The 16,896-nt window shown below is 36.3% G+C and overlaps 1 protein-coding gene across 1 annotated transcript in view; it reads right to left on the bottom strand.

The window, feature by feature from the left end:
- Positions 1–229: 229 nt before the first annotated feature.
- PIWIL3 (piwi-like RNA-mediated gene silencing 3) overlaps positions 230–16,896 on the bottom strand; it is a 28,627-nt gene continuing 11,960 nt past the window's right edge. Inside the window, exons 10-21 of the mRNA XM_008594065.1 lie at positions 16,629–16,755; positions 16,305–16,422; positions 15,648–15,762; positions 14,274–14,461; positions 13,815–13,887; positions 9,048–9,248; positions 8,826–8,929; positions 7,868–7,938; positions 7,557–7,710; positions 3,590–3,715; positions 1,246–1,393; positions 230–1,084 (exon numbers count right to left, since the gene is read on the bottom strand). Coding sequence (XP_008592287.1) covers positions 968–1,084; positions 1,246–1,393; positions 3,590–3,715; positions 7,557–7,710; positions 7,868–7,938; positions 8,826–8,929; positions 9,048–9,248; positions 13,815–13,887; positions 14,274–14,461; positions 15,648–15,762; positions 16,305–16,422; positions 16,629–16,755 — 1,542 coding nt within the window. The 3' untranslated portion in view covers positions 230–967. The remainder of the gene's footprint in view (positions 1,085–1,245; positions 1,394–3,589; positions 3,716–7,556; positions 7,711–7,867; positions 7,939–8,825; positions 8,930–9,047; positions 9,249–13,814; positions 13,888–14,273; positions 14,462–15,647; positions 15,763–16,304; positions 16,423–16,628; positions 16,756–16,896) is intronic.

Raw genomic sequence — 16,896 nt, 5'->3', positions numbered from 1 at the left:
CTTCTCAGTCTGCATATCCTTACAAGCGATGGACACCCATTCTCATATTACAATTACTGCAGGTGGCAGCATTTCTTAACAGAATTTTACTCTGACATTAAAAGTAACACTAACTTAGCTTTTGTAAATGGAATTGTATCCTTTTTGTGTGTACTCTTCAGCAGTTTTAAAAAAAATAAGTGGAAAGAAAATGCACATACCTTCAGTAAAAACAAAAACTACACTGTTATTCAAATAAGGTAGCAATCACTTCAATTTTTATTTTATAACAAATAGAATGGTGTCCCACTTGCAAAACAAAATAAATAGTAATGTTAATATAAATCTTCACTACTAGCTTCTTTTGTTAAAGGGTCTTAAAATGTTTCTTTGGACAGAAATTTAAAACTTTTCGACTATCTTTTTTTATCCCCATACCATCTAACTCCCAAAAAGAAATAAAAATAAGTACTTTTTTTTCTATATCTTGTTGTATGTTACTTAATGGTAGCTTTTATCTTTAAAATATGAGATATCAGATACCAAAATAAAATGTAGTAAGCATCCTACTTTACGCCTATTCTCTCCCCTAAATTCAAAATGGATATTTCAAAAATAAAGTTAATACAGGTTTTACAAGCAGGACTTGCTCATTCCTGAAAGTACTTTCAAGTAAATCCCCACTTTTCAAATACTTTCAGAAAGTCTGTTTATAATACAAAGTACCTTATCCACATATCTTTTCAAAATAAACAAAAACAGTCCTCACAACATATTTACAAGAAGCAAATAAGATAAATTATAAAATCTTAATTTTTACCTATAAAATATGAAAACCAGTTAAAAGAAATATTAAAAAGTCTAGATCTCCTAATTCCTTTCCCAAGTTTCATCTAGAAATAGTTTTTTAAAAAATAAAAGCTTAAAAAAATCCCAAAGTTATAATTTCAAAAAGAAAAAACAGCTACATCTTGTCATCTTCTGTAGGTTAGAGGTAGTAAAGGCGATTTGACAGTGACAGATTTGGTTCTCTGTGAATACTCTGGCCAACAAGGAAAGCCAGTTTGTGGGCATACTGGCAAGGAGCAGGAACACGAATGACACCCTTTAGTGGAAGGAAAAAAAATGGTTCTATTACTCTAGATTTAGTTTCTCTAAATTATAAATCTCAGTATTAACTACAAAAGCCTTTTAAACCACAGCAATTTCATTTTGGAAAGTGAATCTCATTGATGTGAAAAAACATGAATAGATAAAAATACTTACTGGCCAGTTATAATAGACATGACACAGTTTGTAAGTTAACCGTTGTATGTGGTCTGGCTTCAGGCCACTGCTGTCATAGATAACATTATAATGTGTGGGGGAAACGCTACCACTTCTCACAGCCTGGCTCACAATAAAAAAATCATACCTGGAATTACAGAAAACATATAAGACATAAGGCTTATGTTTTTGAAAGCTAAAATTAAGATGATTCAAGTTTCTTACAGTGAAAAGAACTTGTACACTACTGTAACCTAATCTCTTGATTTGACATTCATTCGGGACCACTTATGTGCGAAAGATGTTAAGACAGGATTACTTAGAATTAAAAATGTTTGTTATGATGCCCCACAGCAAAACCAAACATTTAATATGGCTACAAATTACTATGGCATACACCACTAGTTCTTATTTTCCACTTACACACCTGAAGATTGTGACTGACCCATCACAGATGCTCAAAATAGCAACCATGGGGGAAATGAATGAGTCTAGTTTCAGGGACTGTTATTCTTCAAATATGCTTTTACGATAGAATCTGTTCCCCTCCTACTGTCTCCATTGTTATTTAATAAAAATATAATTAACTAATTTTAATGATTAAGGATATGAAGCAAATCTTTAAGACAAAGAGAACATTAAAGAATATAAACAGAAGTAAGTATAGGACCCAAACGGAAAAACAAAAACCAAGTAATACAAATTTGAAGAAATATAACATCAGATTTTTTCATTTTCTTGGTACCAATAAAACATCAATCCAGAAGTACTGTAATTTGGTTTGATAAAATATAGGAAATTAACTGCAATTTAATATGTTCATCGAAACAAGAGAAATTAGAAAATCAGAATTGATCTACAACAAACTCTACAGTTTTGGGGGGGTTTTTTTTTGAGGAGGAATGAGGGGTTCATAAATGATAGATGACTTGCCCAAAAAGAACAAAAATCACAACAGAGCTATGATCAAAACCTTAGTTTGTAATTTAAGCACACATCATTCAAAGTACCGGTAATTAAAAGCGATTCTGGTATTCATTAAAAGTGTACTTCAACCAAGCGTTTGAACAGCATCAGCAGCTGTTAAGTTTTAAATGGCATCTAGTAAAAAGCAATGAAATTTTTCAGACTTCATAATTCAACTTGGATTTTACCCAATTCGTTTAAAGCACTTATTGCCTTCAGGTCAATGTTACAATCTGGGTTTTGGTATTCAGAGCAACAGTAATGTCAGAAAGCATTAGGGGTCATTCTGAATGGTTAAAGAGAACCCTGCAGGAAATGAATTTGCTATTTTAATATCTTAGCCAAATTTTGTCTTTCTAGCTTATTCTTCCCCAATAAGTTAGAATCCTTCTGAACTAATGCCATAACATCTGCCTGAAAAAAAGACAGAAATCCAAGATAATGCATTTCAAAATAAAAACCTCAAGATAACAAAGGTGACTAGACAGAATGAAAATCTGTATTCTATTATCATTTGTCCATATAAAGTTAGTACAGTAATGCCTCATTTACCCAACGTTCATACAGGAAAGTGTTCCACATATAAACTCTGCACTTAGGCCAACACTTTACCCTGATTAAAGTTGCTTTCTTCAAAAGAGCTCTAAAACACTTATACATAAAAACAGAAATTGTCCTAACTATCCACTCTCAAGAGGAGGGTGAGAATGAGGCTGATAAATTATACATCTCCCCTGACAAAAGGGTTTTTGAGGAACTCACTAAAAATGAACCAAGTTTCATGACTTTACCATTGAACACCTGTGTGCAACTAAGGCCTTGTGCCCATTGTTACTTCCCTGTAAATTCTAGCTGGCTTTCTTGTCTTAGGAAAATGAGCTACAGAGTATAGCTCCAGGTTACATACAAAAGCTTTGCTTACTCAGAAACCACTTTTCTCATCTGCAGCTGTGTCTCAGATGAACTTTTTTACCTTTCAATAACTAAGTGCATTACAGATCTAAATATTTTCATTAGAAAGCAACAATCTGTGGATGAAGTTATTAAAAGCAGTCTACAGAAGTAGTTCTTAAACCTCTGTATGTGTAATTATTGCCAAAGAAAATAACCTTCTAAAAAAAAAAAAAGAAAGTAAACTTCTCCCAAAGAAAAACTGCACAGAGAACTTTGTTCAGTTTCTGATACTAAGAAGTTATGTATGGGCTTTAGTAATAATGTTAGATCAAATTGGTTGAAGAATTTAAATTCAGTATTTATAAGAAATATGGCATAAGAACTTAAAAAATAAACATGTTAAAGTTGAAAAGTATAAAGGCCATGTTCAAAACAAAACAAAAAACCCCAGAAAACCATCTTCATCTAATCATACAGAACTTACCATTCTGGTCTGGTAACCTCTACATCAATAACTGTTCCAGGAAGTGGGTTCTGAAGTCTTCCTCCAGAATGAGCAAAAAATCTGGCGTTCACTCTTTTCTTCACCACAATTACCGTTAGTCTTGGGCTTAAAAATGATGATGCATGTAACTACATTTAGTCAGTCATATTTTTAGGGCACTCATTTATTCAGACAGTCATATACTTAATTTAAAAAGGAATACATCTCTCTTGGGGCATATCATCTGTCCAAATTGTGGAGGAAGAATCAGAATCTTCCTCTTGACAGAAAGAAGGACCAGGTATAAATTGTGTGTAAAAAAAAAACAAATGGTATATATGAGGGTACTTCAAAAAGTTCACGGAAATATTCCCATTATCTTTTAATTCTATTTTTCACAAACATTATAAAGTGGTTTTATATATATCTTGTGATGCAAAAGACCAAATACATTACATATCTAACACACCAACATAAAATCCAGCATGTCCTCAAAATTCACAATTTAAAATTCTTCAGTGGGCATTTTCTACTATGTGAAAAATATAATATTAACTCTAAAATCTTTGATTAGCTAATTTAAGTAGTCTCAAAGTCTAAACCACTGCTTTTCAAAATTACTGGTTCACAACATATCAGGGAATACATACATAATGTGAATACACATCTTCAGGAGGAATAACTTGATTTTTGTGATATTTCATTGGACTCTCAAAGAACATTTTTTGCAAACCCCTGGAACAGCTCAACCACTCTCAACCTATAATACAATGGACACACAAACAACTCACTAGGAGGCTCCCTCTATCCACTTACTCCCCAGCTTGATTCCTCAGCTGGCTCTCCCACATCAAGGTCAGCCAGACTGCTCAGCATGGACACGGTCCTGTGGACCTTTAGCTCTACATCATGTCAGACCCTGTCCCTCCACTTGCCTTCTGACTTTCTGGGGACAAACCTTCTAACTGGCAGTGTGTTGTATCCTAGATATTTCCCACACCCTTTGCTGCCCAACTCTTGGAAACAGTCACATTTGTACACACATAGCCTATTTAGGAATCAATGAATTGGAATGTGTAAAGCACTTAGAGGTGCTGGCATATGGTAAGTGCTTGGCAAATATCTTGACTATTAGTGCCTCAATTTTTCCAAATAGAACATTAGTTCCTTAAAAGCACAGATGCACTTGATTCCAAACATTGAGGAGCCAGAGGGTTTTACAAAGAATATGGACCTAGTAATCTTTGCCTCAGTATTTCTGCTGTTTTTCAGTGAAAATTAAGTAGGGTAGATAGTTTCCAGCATACTGGACAAATGGTCAAAAAAGGCCCCAAATTGGGAACTTCTGTTCAATGATAAACCTAACGGAGCTCTTTCATGATAGTACTAACCAAATATAGAGAGGACAGGAAAGTGATTTTACTTAAATAAACAGAACATTTTTAGAAATATCACTATCTACTCACGTACAGCTACTACCAGCTAAAAACAGCTCTGGACATAACAAAGCCATAGCAGATGTGCTGAAAAGGCTTAGAGGCCTCAGTTTCAAATGCCTTTGCCACTTATAGAGATTAAGTTCGGAGCAGGGTCTATGGTTATATAACTTGTTGGAAAGGGATTACTACTTAGGGCTTGATAGCGTCCAAAATAAGCATCAGTCTCAGGAACAAAAAGATAAAACATGGATAGTTTTAATCTTGTAACATCACAGGAAACAATTTAGCAAATGTGGTAATGGAAAGACAAGTCAGAAATGTGCTGAAGTAATTTTTTGATTTGTTCTTATATCAAACTTTGTAAATCAGCTAATCTGTGATGCATCTCAACATCTCAATTAAAAAGCAAATATTATAGTTCTAAGGATAACTACAAGTACTTAATAAGTCCAAACTTTGCATTTCTTAAAAGTGAGGAATAATCCTCAGATATTACTTTAGTTTTATACACAACTTGAAGCTTTTTTCTGGAAGAACTGCCTACCATTATTGAGTGCTTACTGGATACTGTATGAGGTGCATTACTTATATTCTCATTTATTCCTTTCAACAACCTTGGTGAGCTGTTTCCCCTGTTCCACAAATGAAGGCAAAGCTAGGATTGACCCAAATGATCTTAAGACATATTGCTCTTGACCACTAATCTCTACTGACACCCAATAACAGTGCAATTTGCAATGTAAAATCTACTTCATGCAATAGTTTGTTAGGTGTTAGTCCAAGAAATCAATTTAAGTTCTCCTTCCCTGCAACAGAGTGCTATTAGCTAAAGAGGCCCTGGGCAAGTAAACCCCACCAGCCAAACCCCTTGAAGACCCCTGTTTAGAGAACAGACTCAGCACTGCATGCTGAGGATGACTCTGTTCACAGACACTCAGTCACTAGGGCTGGAAGTGCCTCTTCAAGAGCCATTTCTGCCAATCCTTCTGGTAACCAAACCCAAAGGACTCAAAGAATTGGGCCCCAATAAGGCTAATAGTGTGTACTCCCAGTAGCCGAATATTCGGCTCATGGGAATAAGATGAACTTGCACTATATTACTTCTACTTTTCACTTCTTAAAAATTTCCGTTACTTTAGGTAAGAAAAAAAGGCAATGAAGACTAGAAAATGTTGAGTGGTAAAGTAGTAAATGACAGAAAAAAAGACTAAGAAAGAAACAACCCACTTCAGACCTTCCTCTCCTCCCCACATGGACAGAAAATCTAAATCAGAGAAAAATATAAAATAAGGCTTGTACAACTTTGAAAACCAAGATTTAAAAGAAAAGCATTATTTAAGTGAGAAAATATAAGCATAAGAGGTAAGGGGATAGGAAAGAATATTAAACTTCATTTCTATAATATTAAAAATGTTTAGCCTTTTAATATGAAACACAATTATTACAAAAATGAAAAACAACCCTGATTTGCTCTGAGAACATAATGGCATAATATTTCATTTTTAAAAATGTCTAGGGATCAACACTGACTGGAGGGAGTCTTTTAGAATTTGGTTAAAGATGACTTGGAAGGATCTTCTCATTGGTTAGCTAGAAATAAGATGTTTATCCCATGAGCCACGTAAAATCAAACCAAGCCCCAGGTATTGTCAATGGCTTTCAAAACCCCTCATTTCTATAATGATACCAAATGCTACCTGGGAAAGCTGGCAAAAATAATCGGTGTTTCAACATGCATGTGAAAGCACACACAAACAAACCTCGCAAATTTTCTAAGTATCATTAAAAATCAAAGCTGCAAATCTTTAATATATTATGCACTAAGCCCTTAATACAATCTGATCTTGAATTGCTCACAGTCTGATAAAGAGAAACAGAAAAAGCTAAACAGTGTAACATATTAGAACAGCTATCTTGAGGTATTCAGTTTGCTTCCAAATGGTAAGGACAGTAATGTCTGAAGGAGAGCAGACGAAGGCAAAAACCAATAGGGTTTCAAAGAAGAACAAGTGCAGCATTCAGATATAGACAGCACTATCTTGGATGTCCACATCATCTACAGAAAGGAAGTAAAACCATTTCCTCCTATGAGACTAAACCCTTGCCAATCACCTTATTGACTGAGTACTAGTCAAGTTCACAATGAAGTTAAATAATTATTCACTGTACAATGAGGCTGGAAAAGAGTAAGTTAAGACTATTTGGAATATTGACTCCAATTCTATGAGTGCCTATAGATGTAGCAGAATAATCAGATACTTGCACTTCAAGGCTTTAGGTGAGAAAAAAGGTGGGCACATGATTGTTACTGGTGTCTCTACCCTCCCATTCAACCCAGTATTTCCCCCACAAAAAATCCCCAAGGGAAACTTTTCCCCTCCCCATTACATTACAACAAGCACTACTGAACCTATCAAGTTAGGTTCTCACTCACCTTTTCATCTTGTGACACTAATTTCAAAGACAGAAACAAAGACAGAAAGGTGTAACTTTACAAAGGGATAATGCTTTACAATTTGCATGCTTACTTGTAACCTCTACCAACAGATTTTAGGCAATCCAAAAACTGTGGTACTTCATAGTTAACCAATGTTTTAAGTTGACCATCTCCTACACCATCCCGATACACAATAATTCGACTAGGCATGTATTCATTGCAGCTGTTCCAAGCCCTCAGAGCAGCTGAAAGAAAGCCAGAAAAGTGTGAACTGAATTAATATTTAGAATAGAAATGGTGTTTCTCCCAAATTCTGGCTTATTTTTCAATAACACAGCTCTTAAGATAATTACTTGAAGACCCTTATTTAGAGAACAGATGAAAACGCCATGAGAGACTAACCTTGCAAGCAGACTTTGAGCCCATCGACCAGCTCTTGTCCTCTGTCTTGAAATACACAGCGCGAGAACCAGCTATTCAGAGAAAAAACATGACTAAGGTGAGAATGCAACCGTCCACAAATTCTTCCTTTCTGAATTATTCTATATTTTGTGCTTAACAATTCATCATCTCTGTAATTTCCTTTAAAGATATCTGCTAACATCTCCAAATATTTGATGAAACCTTAAATAAACAGAAGTAGCAAGATATAGTAAACCCCATATATACATCATAAACTAAGTTTTCTTTTATTGTAAATCAAGACATAATTCATCTACAGGAAAAAAATAAAATTAAAGCAATACCTAGAGGTATTGTCTAGGTTTACACCAAAATACACACAGCAACACACTCTTCTATGCTATGGTCCTGACAAACCATTCGTTATAGGCTTCACTCTTCTAAAAGATAAGACCTTGAAACATACCCATAAAGTAATGCTAACAACTAATATCCCTTCAATTTTCATTGTTTCCTATTCATGGCAATTCCCAAGAAATACATTAAAAAATAATTTTACTATGTTGAAATACAAGTGATGGGGTAAACTGAAGTGGTTTTCTACATGAAAACTTGAAATTACATTTCAGTAGCCAATAAAAATTGTTAAAGAAGTTTTCAGAGATAGTCACATTTAATGAGATGCACCACCCCCCAACATAAACCATAAAAAAAAAGAAAAAAAACCCTGAAATGCACTTTACTATAGAATGAAGGCCAGTGAGAAGGCAGGATAGGTAATAACTGTTTTTTCTTTCCTAAGTTTTTTGACTGGGTATACTATAAGAGAGAAATCAACAGGATAAAAATAATTAACACAACTCCTGTACCTCTCTCAGTCCCCAAGACATCAGCCCCAGATCTACATCCTCTCTTGCCTTTATCTAATCGTCACACAGCTATCCGATTTCTCACTCACCGGGTCATCCCTTCATTGATGCTCGCAACAAATCCTGCAATTGACCTCCGTCCAGCTGCAGTATCATGGTAACAATCAATACCAACGATCATCGCTAACTTCAACTTTAATAAAAATATTATAATTTTAGATATGACAGAATACTAGAAACATCTAAGTAGTAAATCAATTTTTCTTAAATATCCATTTAACAATTTTATCTACCAATTACATCAGACTTACAGGCATGTCAACCCTCCAAAGCTCTCCACCCATCTTGCAATTCATCTGTAGGGCAATCTTCGTAGCAATGGCCATGACTGTTTGTTGTTTGCCTAAGGTCCGAGCTACCACACACTGACTTGGGGTAGGGCAATCTGTACATAAGTATTTTTTAATAGCGTCATATTTGTCCTTCCGGTTACTTGACAACAGACAAACAACCTGAAAACAAACAAAATACTCTTATTACAAAGAAATTAGGAATCTGAGGATTGAGGGAGAGGACAGGAAACCAAACTCACCTGTGGGGTATAAATATCAAAAAATCATTTATTTTACTATTCATTTCTGCCATATAGCTAATCAATGCAACATTAATAACTTTTAGATACTGCTCCTTATATATTCGACTAAATGATAGATGCTCATAAAGGAAAGAAACCATGTTAAGCAAACGTAACTCAAAACTAAATGAATACTGTTCAAACTTGAAAACCTTGTTAAATATGCTCTACAATCAGCTTGGAATAATTTAGAGATAAGGAACGGGGACACACAAGTTACTGATAACTTACAGGGGGATAAATAAAAAATTTTCTAATATGTTCAGTTTTAATTTACTAATAATTCCCCTAGGATCATAGCGCTTAAACTTTTAAAGCTCAGGCTTGAGAATCTGATAAAACTATGAACTTTTCTAGGAAGTCCATGGACAATTTGGGGGAACATTCTGGAATGCGTGATCCAAATAGAACCCTGTCCAAATTCTGGGAATCCAAGTTTAAGTTGGTTCTTGAACTCACTCCTGTATTCTCCCAAAGTAGATTCCCAGCTTACCATCTTTTCTACTGTGCTCCTCCCAGTCATTTTCCCACCTTGGGTATATACTTTATTCCAGACAACAATAATAGTTACCTGCCTGTGGCATCTAAGCATGAGATGAAGGACTAAGGAAAGGAACAAATTACATGAATCCAATTAATTTCTTAGGTTTAAAGCAACATAGATATGATGTTTACCATTCAATTTGTCTTTGCCACCTCATTATCATGGGGCCTCCCAGGAGCTAAAGGTGAAAACTCAAAGGTGCGAGAGAAATTCCTTCTAATACTCAACTTCCCACAACTTGTTGCTATCTTCAGAATGTTTCTATATGAAATAGAAATATACTTTCAACTAGTTTTTAAAAGCAGCCAAAGATATAAACTCCTAATAATCAGTGAAATAGCTGAACTGATTATTAGTTACATGCAGATCAAGTCATTCTTCCCATCCTACTTTCTGAATAATTACAGGTAAGTTTTCCCTTTCCACTGAAGTTTTAATCTCATATTGTCATTCTATTGTTTGCTACATGTTCTCCCCAGCAGATCTGTGGGAAACATGCTACACCATAAAAAGCAATAGGAACTTATTGAGCCACTATGTGTTGGCAACTAGTTTCAGGTTACAAAACTGACAAAAGTAATGATAAAAATAATCAACTGACTAAATCTCTTCTGGAAGCCCAACTCTGGTAAGAATAAGATGTCTGAAGTACCTGTCTTGGAAATTTTTTAGATAGGGTTCTAACAAATGAATGGAATACTCAAACTGGGTAATTTGAGGAGATTTTAATAAAAGGACAATTTGCAAAGTATAAACAGTGCAGAAGTCCCCCTCTACCACACCCGGGGCAAGCAAAAGCAAGAACCACTAAGGTAACAGGGTAGGGAGTGGTCACGGGAACCTGGGGAGGACAGGGTATGGAGAAAGCTCTTCAGGAGCCGTGGCCTACATTTCAGCCACCAGCTGAGGTCCTGCCTCCTTTCAGTAAATTTCCCAGCTTTACTGTCCTTACATTTTCTTTTACTATGGAACAAGAAGTCTTGAGGCCAAAACTTAAAATTCTTGAGTAAAGACAATGCAAAGGAGATTCTATACTGAATATGTTAAGATTTGGACAACTCCTACATTCCCTGCTACTGAGTTTAGGACTCCATTTTGCTACATTATACTAGGTATGTGGACTTACAAAGAAAGCTAAGGCACTATCTCTCATGATTATGAAAGCCCCCTGCATTTCACATGGTATTCTAGAGTGGCTAAATTTCTAAGAATATAAAACTGGACAAGTAGTGAAGCCAGGAAGTACCTGCCAGACTGAAAAACTTCTAGTTTGAGAAGAGTGGGATGATGTTCTTTTTAATGGTAATTCAAGAAATTTATCGAAACTGGGAGAAAACAAAGAGTTAACTTATAGACTGAATTTGAGAAGTCGACTGGCATCAGCAGCAGCAACAGTGAGTAACATCTGTTGAGCTAGTAGTAGCTCAACATCTGTTGAGTAGTAGTAATGTGCCAGGCTTGGCAATATCACTTAATATCACTTCAGAAGCACCTATGAGACCAAACTATTACTGTTATTATTACAACCCTATTTTTTTTCAGATAATAATACCAGAAGCACTTGCCTAAGATCATACCAATGGCTGAGCCAGGTTGTGAACCCAGGGACTTGACTTCAGAGTTTATACTCTTAATGACTATGCTACACATTAAAACAAAAATGAACAAACAGAAAAACCCAAACCTGGTCCCAAAGACCTAAAATTTTCAGATTACAGATAAAAATCATCCATGATAACTAGCTGCCATCATCTAATTTCCCCTTCTCCAATTCCCAATCCTCTGTATCCCACAAGCATATACTATGCAACGAGACTCCACAAATATGAACATGGACTCTCTGGAATTGTGTTTGCAACATTTTCCCCAAGTCACTCACCTGGGTGGATAGGTACAACACACACAACAGCACATTAAAAAAAATACGACAAGCATACAGAAAGGACATTGTTGGGAGGGAGGGGGAAGAGGTAGGAGGGAGGGAGGTTTTGGTAATTGGCCACAATAACAAACCACATTGTATATTGACAAAATAAAATAAAATAAAATATAAATAAATGAATAAAAATTTTTAAAAAGACAAAAGGTGAAATAGCTTAGGAGAGTGATCCCATCTATATGTTCAAACTCTCCAGGTGATTAGGATGCACATTCAAGTTGACAAATTCTAGTTTTTATGGCCTGCTCACTGAGACTCCTGCTCTTCCACAAATCTTACACCATACTGTCTAGGAAGTTTCCATTTAATTGTACTTCCATGTGTGCTGACAACTAAGAGCTCATTTTTACTTTTGTACTTTGTTTTTCCCAAGTTTTCTAGAGTAAATAAAGCTCTTGAGTCAGAATAAATTAAAGACAAACTTACTAGCACCACCAGAGGGGTGCAAATGCATGCCCCTCCCTCCCCAGACCTTGGCACGGCCAGCCGTCCTTTCTTGCTAGTTTAATGGCTGCGTAATGGGACTCACAAGGTGCTGGAATATGCTGTGCATGCATCCGAGTGGTGATGGATTGTGTGTATTTCCCAGCGGATGGGATCATTACGTATGGGGACTGGTTCCCCCATGCTGAGGCAGTGAGCACTGACGTATGCTGTCTGTCCCCTGCATTCCCCATTATGACACCTTCCCCAGGTATTTGCTATATTACAATTTGTGGTGCCAAAGGTTTTTCTTGCAGTATATTCCAGGCTAATTTTAGAAATTTGTTTTCACCTTCCGACATTGATTCTCGGGGCAGCTTGCAAAGCTGCCTGGAACGAAAAATCAATGGTGACAGCATCGGAGTGGGCTCCAGTTCTTCATTAACCCAGAGCTCTGAGCAGCCCCAGCCCTATCTCCTACCTCAAGGCTAGCCCTGGGCAAAGATGGGCATTCAGGAAGTTTTCCTTTAGTGCCCTCAGCCTTTCTGTTCTGTGCCCTTCCATCCTCCCTGCTCTCCCCTTCTCCTTCTCGAAAATTTACCCTCCACCAAGCATGGAGATGGGTAGGGGGAAAAGAAGCAGATCAAGATCCACATATGCCAGACACTGGGCTAGGCAGTTTGCTTGCATGATCCCATTAAAGTCTATCAGTAATTCTCAGAGGTTGGTATCACCCCCATTACACAGAAGAGGAAACTGAGGCACAAAGATATCAAGAAACAAGCCCAGTGTCGCAGAGCTACTAAGATGGAACTGGGATCAGAACCTCTCTAATCCAAAGCTGTGTTCTCCCCACTGCACGCCATTGCACGTGTAACCAGCACCATGCAGAAATCTAAGAGCGGGTGTTGGGAGGAACAGCATCCCCCAGGGACATAGAGAGCATACTTTGCCTGCACCCAGCCACCCCTGCTCAGCCGAGGGCTCTGCTGAGTTCTACACACAGGGACTGGCCCTAATGAAGTCTCCGGGGACATCAGGCTGTGCTCCTGAGACTCAGCTGGCAACCTAAGACAGAGGTCACACCCTGGTTTACAAAAACAAAAGGGGGAGATGTTGGGCTACGCCCGGGCCGGCAGCCATTTTGGGAAAGTACCTCAGCCATTTTAAACTTGCTTCGGGCTGATTCTGGGAAACCGAAACCTCTGCACTTTTTTCCCACCTGCCCTGTCCTCACCCCTCCTCCCGGGTAGCAGTGTGTCAACTCCCTATTGGATAAGAGCTCCCCCGCCCCTGGTAGTTTCCATCCCTTCCTCATTTTTTGGAGAGCACAATTACAAGCTCCTAGTCACACAACTAAAGCTAGCATTAGTTTAGCTACCTTATAGAGGAAAATATATATATTTGTGTGACTGTTATAGTTAGGTCTGGGAACCTAACTATAACATTGGAATAACGAACTCAAAGTTTTACAGTTTACAAGTGCCCCTTTTAAAACAACTCATTCACTGAAAACTATGTATCAATTAGCTACTTACTATCTGGGTATCTGATGTAACTTTTCGCTGTAAGACTCTTAAATAGGCTTCAGTTCTATCATCCACTTCAATCCTAGAATAAAACGTATATAATCCAACATTCAGAAAAAGTAACAAAAATGTACCATGCATAAAAAAAAGTCCTATAGATTATAACACATAAAACATCTCTGTATAAAATATGAAATAAAACATCAAGAATACCATTGAAGCAAAACGCTGTTTCTAACAAAAACACCACTAATACTTTAAAGCACATATATTTGAAAACTAGTCTTACTTGATCTTTTTTCCCACCCATTCTTAGTTAAAATATATTTATCTGCATTACAGGGTGCCATATAAAATCTTTAAGATAATCTTGTTACTGTTTTTAACAGTTCCATCACTTTTGAGTTCCCACACCCTCCAAAAGATTACTAGTCAATTTTCAGAGTAGAAATGACTTGATAAACTTACATTACTGCTTTTTTCATTTGTATGCCCATGGCTGGTGTAACTTTAAATAGATTTTGAATCAATGAATTGGCTGCTTCATAATTTCTTCGAGTATAGATCAACAGCCAGTTATCTAGTGGCTTAACACTAATTAATGGTGCACCTCTTGTTTCTTTTGACCAATCTGCAAATTGTGGGTTGTAATCAAACTAGAAGAAAGTTCAGAGACACTGTAAATTCCATTGTAAGTTCTCAGTGATAAAGCCAAAAAGTCCTCAATAATTCTACCATGTCATATTTTGAAACTTACAGTACTACTTTTAAATTTTAATTAGAATGACAGATAAAATGCCCAGAGTGGGGAAAAAAGATACAAAAATGTATCTAAAGGATGATAGCAATTTTATTTAAAATATGTTGACAGCTACCACTCAAGTACTTACTTGTACCAAGTACTCTCCTGAGTGCTTTTTTAGTTGTATTCTCCTTAACCTTTTGTACAATTGTACAGGGAAAGATTTTATTTTCTTCATGATATAGATATTAAAAAATAAGACTCTGGAAGTTAAGCAATTTGATTGAGATGTCAGACACTGAATGAAAGCAAAGTGCAAAAACATCTGATAGCAAGGCAGAAAGTGAACACAAACTCAAAGCACAGCAACCTTCTGATAGTCATCATAAAGGAAAAAAATCAAGTGTTGTTTACATGTCCTACCCACCTCCCCAGCTATCCTTACACAAGGATATATATTTTTATTATTTCTACAGGAGATAATACAAACAGCTACAATTAAAATAAAGTTACATTGTTAGATCGTTATTCATAGAACATTTAGGAAGCAAGAAGGGCACAGTTTTCTATAAAAAGATTTTTAAATTTTTGACATGCAGTGCTTCACTTACATAAAAAGTATTTTTAGAATACTGGCTTTTCCTTTTCTGAAGACGAAATATAAGACATCACAATAGTTAATATGTATTCTTACAAACAAATGCTTGAGGCAAAAATGAAGCCAATTAAATCAGGAGTTTTTTCATGTAAAAGATTACCTTAGTGGCAGACAAAAATATTAACCTGATCATATAGTTAAAATTCTTCTACACCTTAAGTAACACAGGTTATTAAAAAAATATTAAACCACCTTTTAGCTAAGTCTTACAGATTATTTTGAGGACCAAGCTACAGACTCTAATCTTCCATATTTCTCCTCCTGGAGTGCACCCATTTCTGAAGTCCTGTGTTGCTCATGAGTTGATAGAGAGTGGAAGTAGATGGTGAGAAGAGAAAAATGAAGAAAGAACCATTCTGATATGTAACTAGGTTATTCCTACTTGCTTTATCATGATCCAACCCAAATCTCACTTGACTGACAACTTTAAAAACCGCCTTACTGTTTTTCCACCTTGGTGAATCTTTTCTGCTTGCAAAATTCTTCCTGAGAAGGACAGTAAGTTGGAGTCAAAGCTCAAACCCCAGTCTCGAAGCTCCCTTTGAACATTGTCATCTCTGAAAATTTAACGTATTTACATGCCACTAAACTTCAGGAAACACAGCAAAAACAAATAGACATATGCAAATAGGGATCTACTCCAACCTATGATAAATTTCAATGTTTCTTTCAGGATTGAGATCCTAAGTGAGAATGCTAGGAAACACAGAGAAATATTTTTCTCTCATCACATCTGTGATTCTCTTTATGACATCCTTTAATTTAAAATTCTGATGCCCAAACTATTTCCCCCTCAAAGTAAACCCCTTGATATAACAAAGACAGAAAACAGATTTTTCCCAAAACATTTCATTTTTCTATTCTGCCACCTTTTTCTAATGAAGAATTAGAAAGGGAATGGGCTACAAAGTTTAACTTTATTATTCCTGAGAAATAAGTGAAATAGCCTCATTTACAAACATGAAGAACCCACCCTAAATACTGCAAATACAAAAGGAGAAAGTTACTTTCTGACACCCGCCCCCAACTACCCCCAAATCCACATAAAATACAAAACAAAAAACTGAAACCAGGCCCCAGTGAAATGTACATAACTTACTTATGAATATAATCAATGAGTCTTCCTACTTCACGCTGCCTTTGTTCTGGAGTGAGTCTTGTATGAACAGCTAAGTCTTTCATCACATTAAAATCATTACGCATTTTATCAGTTAGACCTTTAAACAAAACATTTAAAGGTACATGGTTAAAGAAAAACAATGAAGTCTAAATAATATTTGGTGTGTAATTCCAAGGAGACAAAGCAGCTTCAATAAAAGGGTTTTGGGGGATGGGGGTGGGTAAGGGAACGTTTAACAACTTTAAAAAAAAAATAGGTAAATAATCTAGAGATTTCATCCACATAAACACAACGTGGCAGTACCTGTGAGGTAGCAGAGCTCAGGAATCAGCATTGCAGGGCCGGGCATTATGCCCCCTGGGCCCCTCCTCCTCTTAGGCTGACTCACCAACACCGGCTGTTTCATGTCAGTGATTTCTTGGTTATATTGCTATTCAAGAGAGGAAAAGTATCATTGGTTCATAGCAAATGCCTTCAGTAACATGTCAATGGGCAAAAATGTATAATTTTTGCTTTTGTAATTAAGAATCGATATCAATAGTACGGTCGGTATCAGTTTCCAAAGTTTAAA

Source organism: Galeopterus variegatus, unplaced genomic scaffold (assembly GCF_000696425.1).
Source record: "Galeopterus variegatus unplaced genomic scaffold, G_variegatus-3.0.2 Scaffold10075, whole genome shotgun sequence".
In the NCBI taxonomy this organism is placed as follows: domain Eukaryota; kingdom Metazoa; phylum Chordata; class Mammalia; order Dermoptera; family Cynocephalidae; genus Galeopterus; species Galeopterus variegatus.
This window is presented reverse-complemented; position numbering and strand designations above follow the sequence as displayed.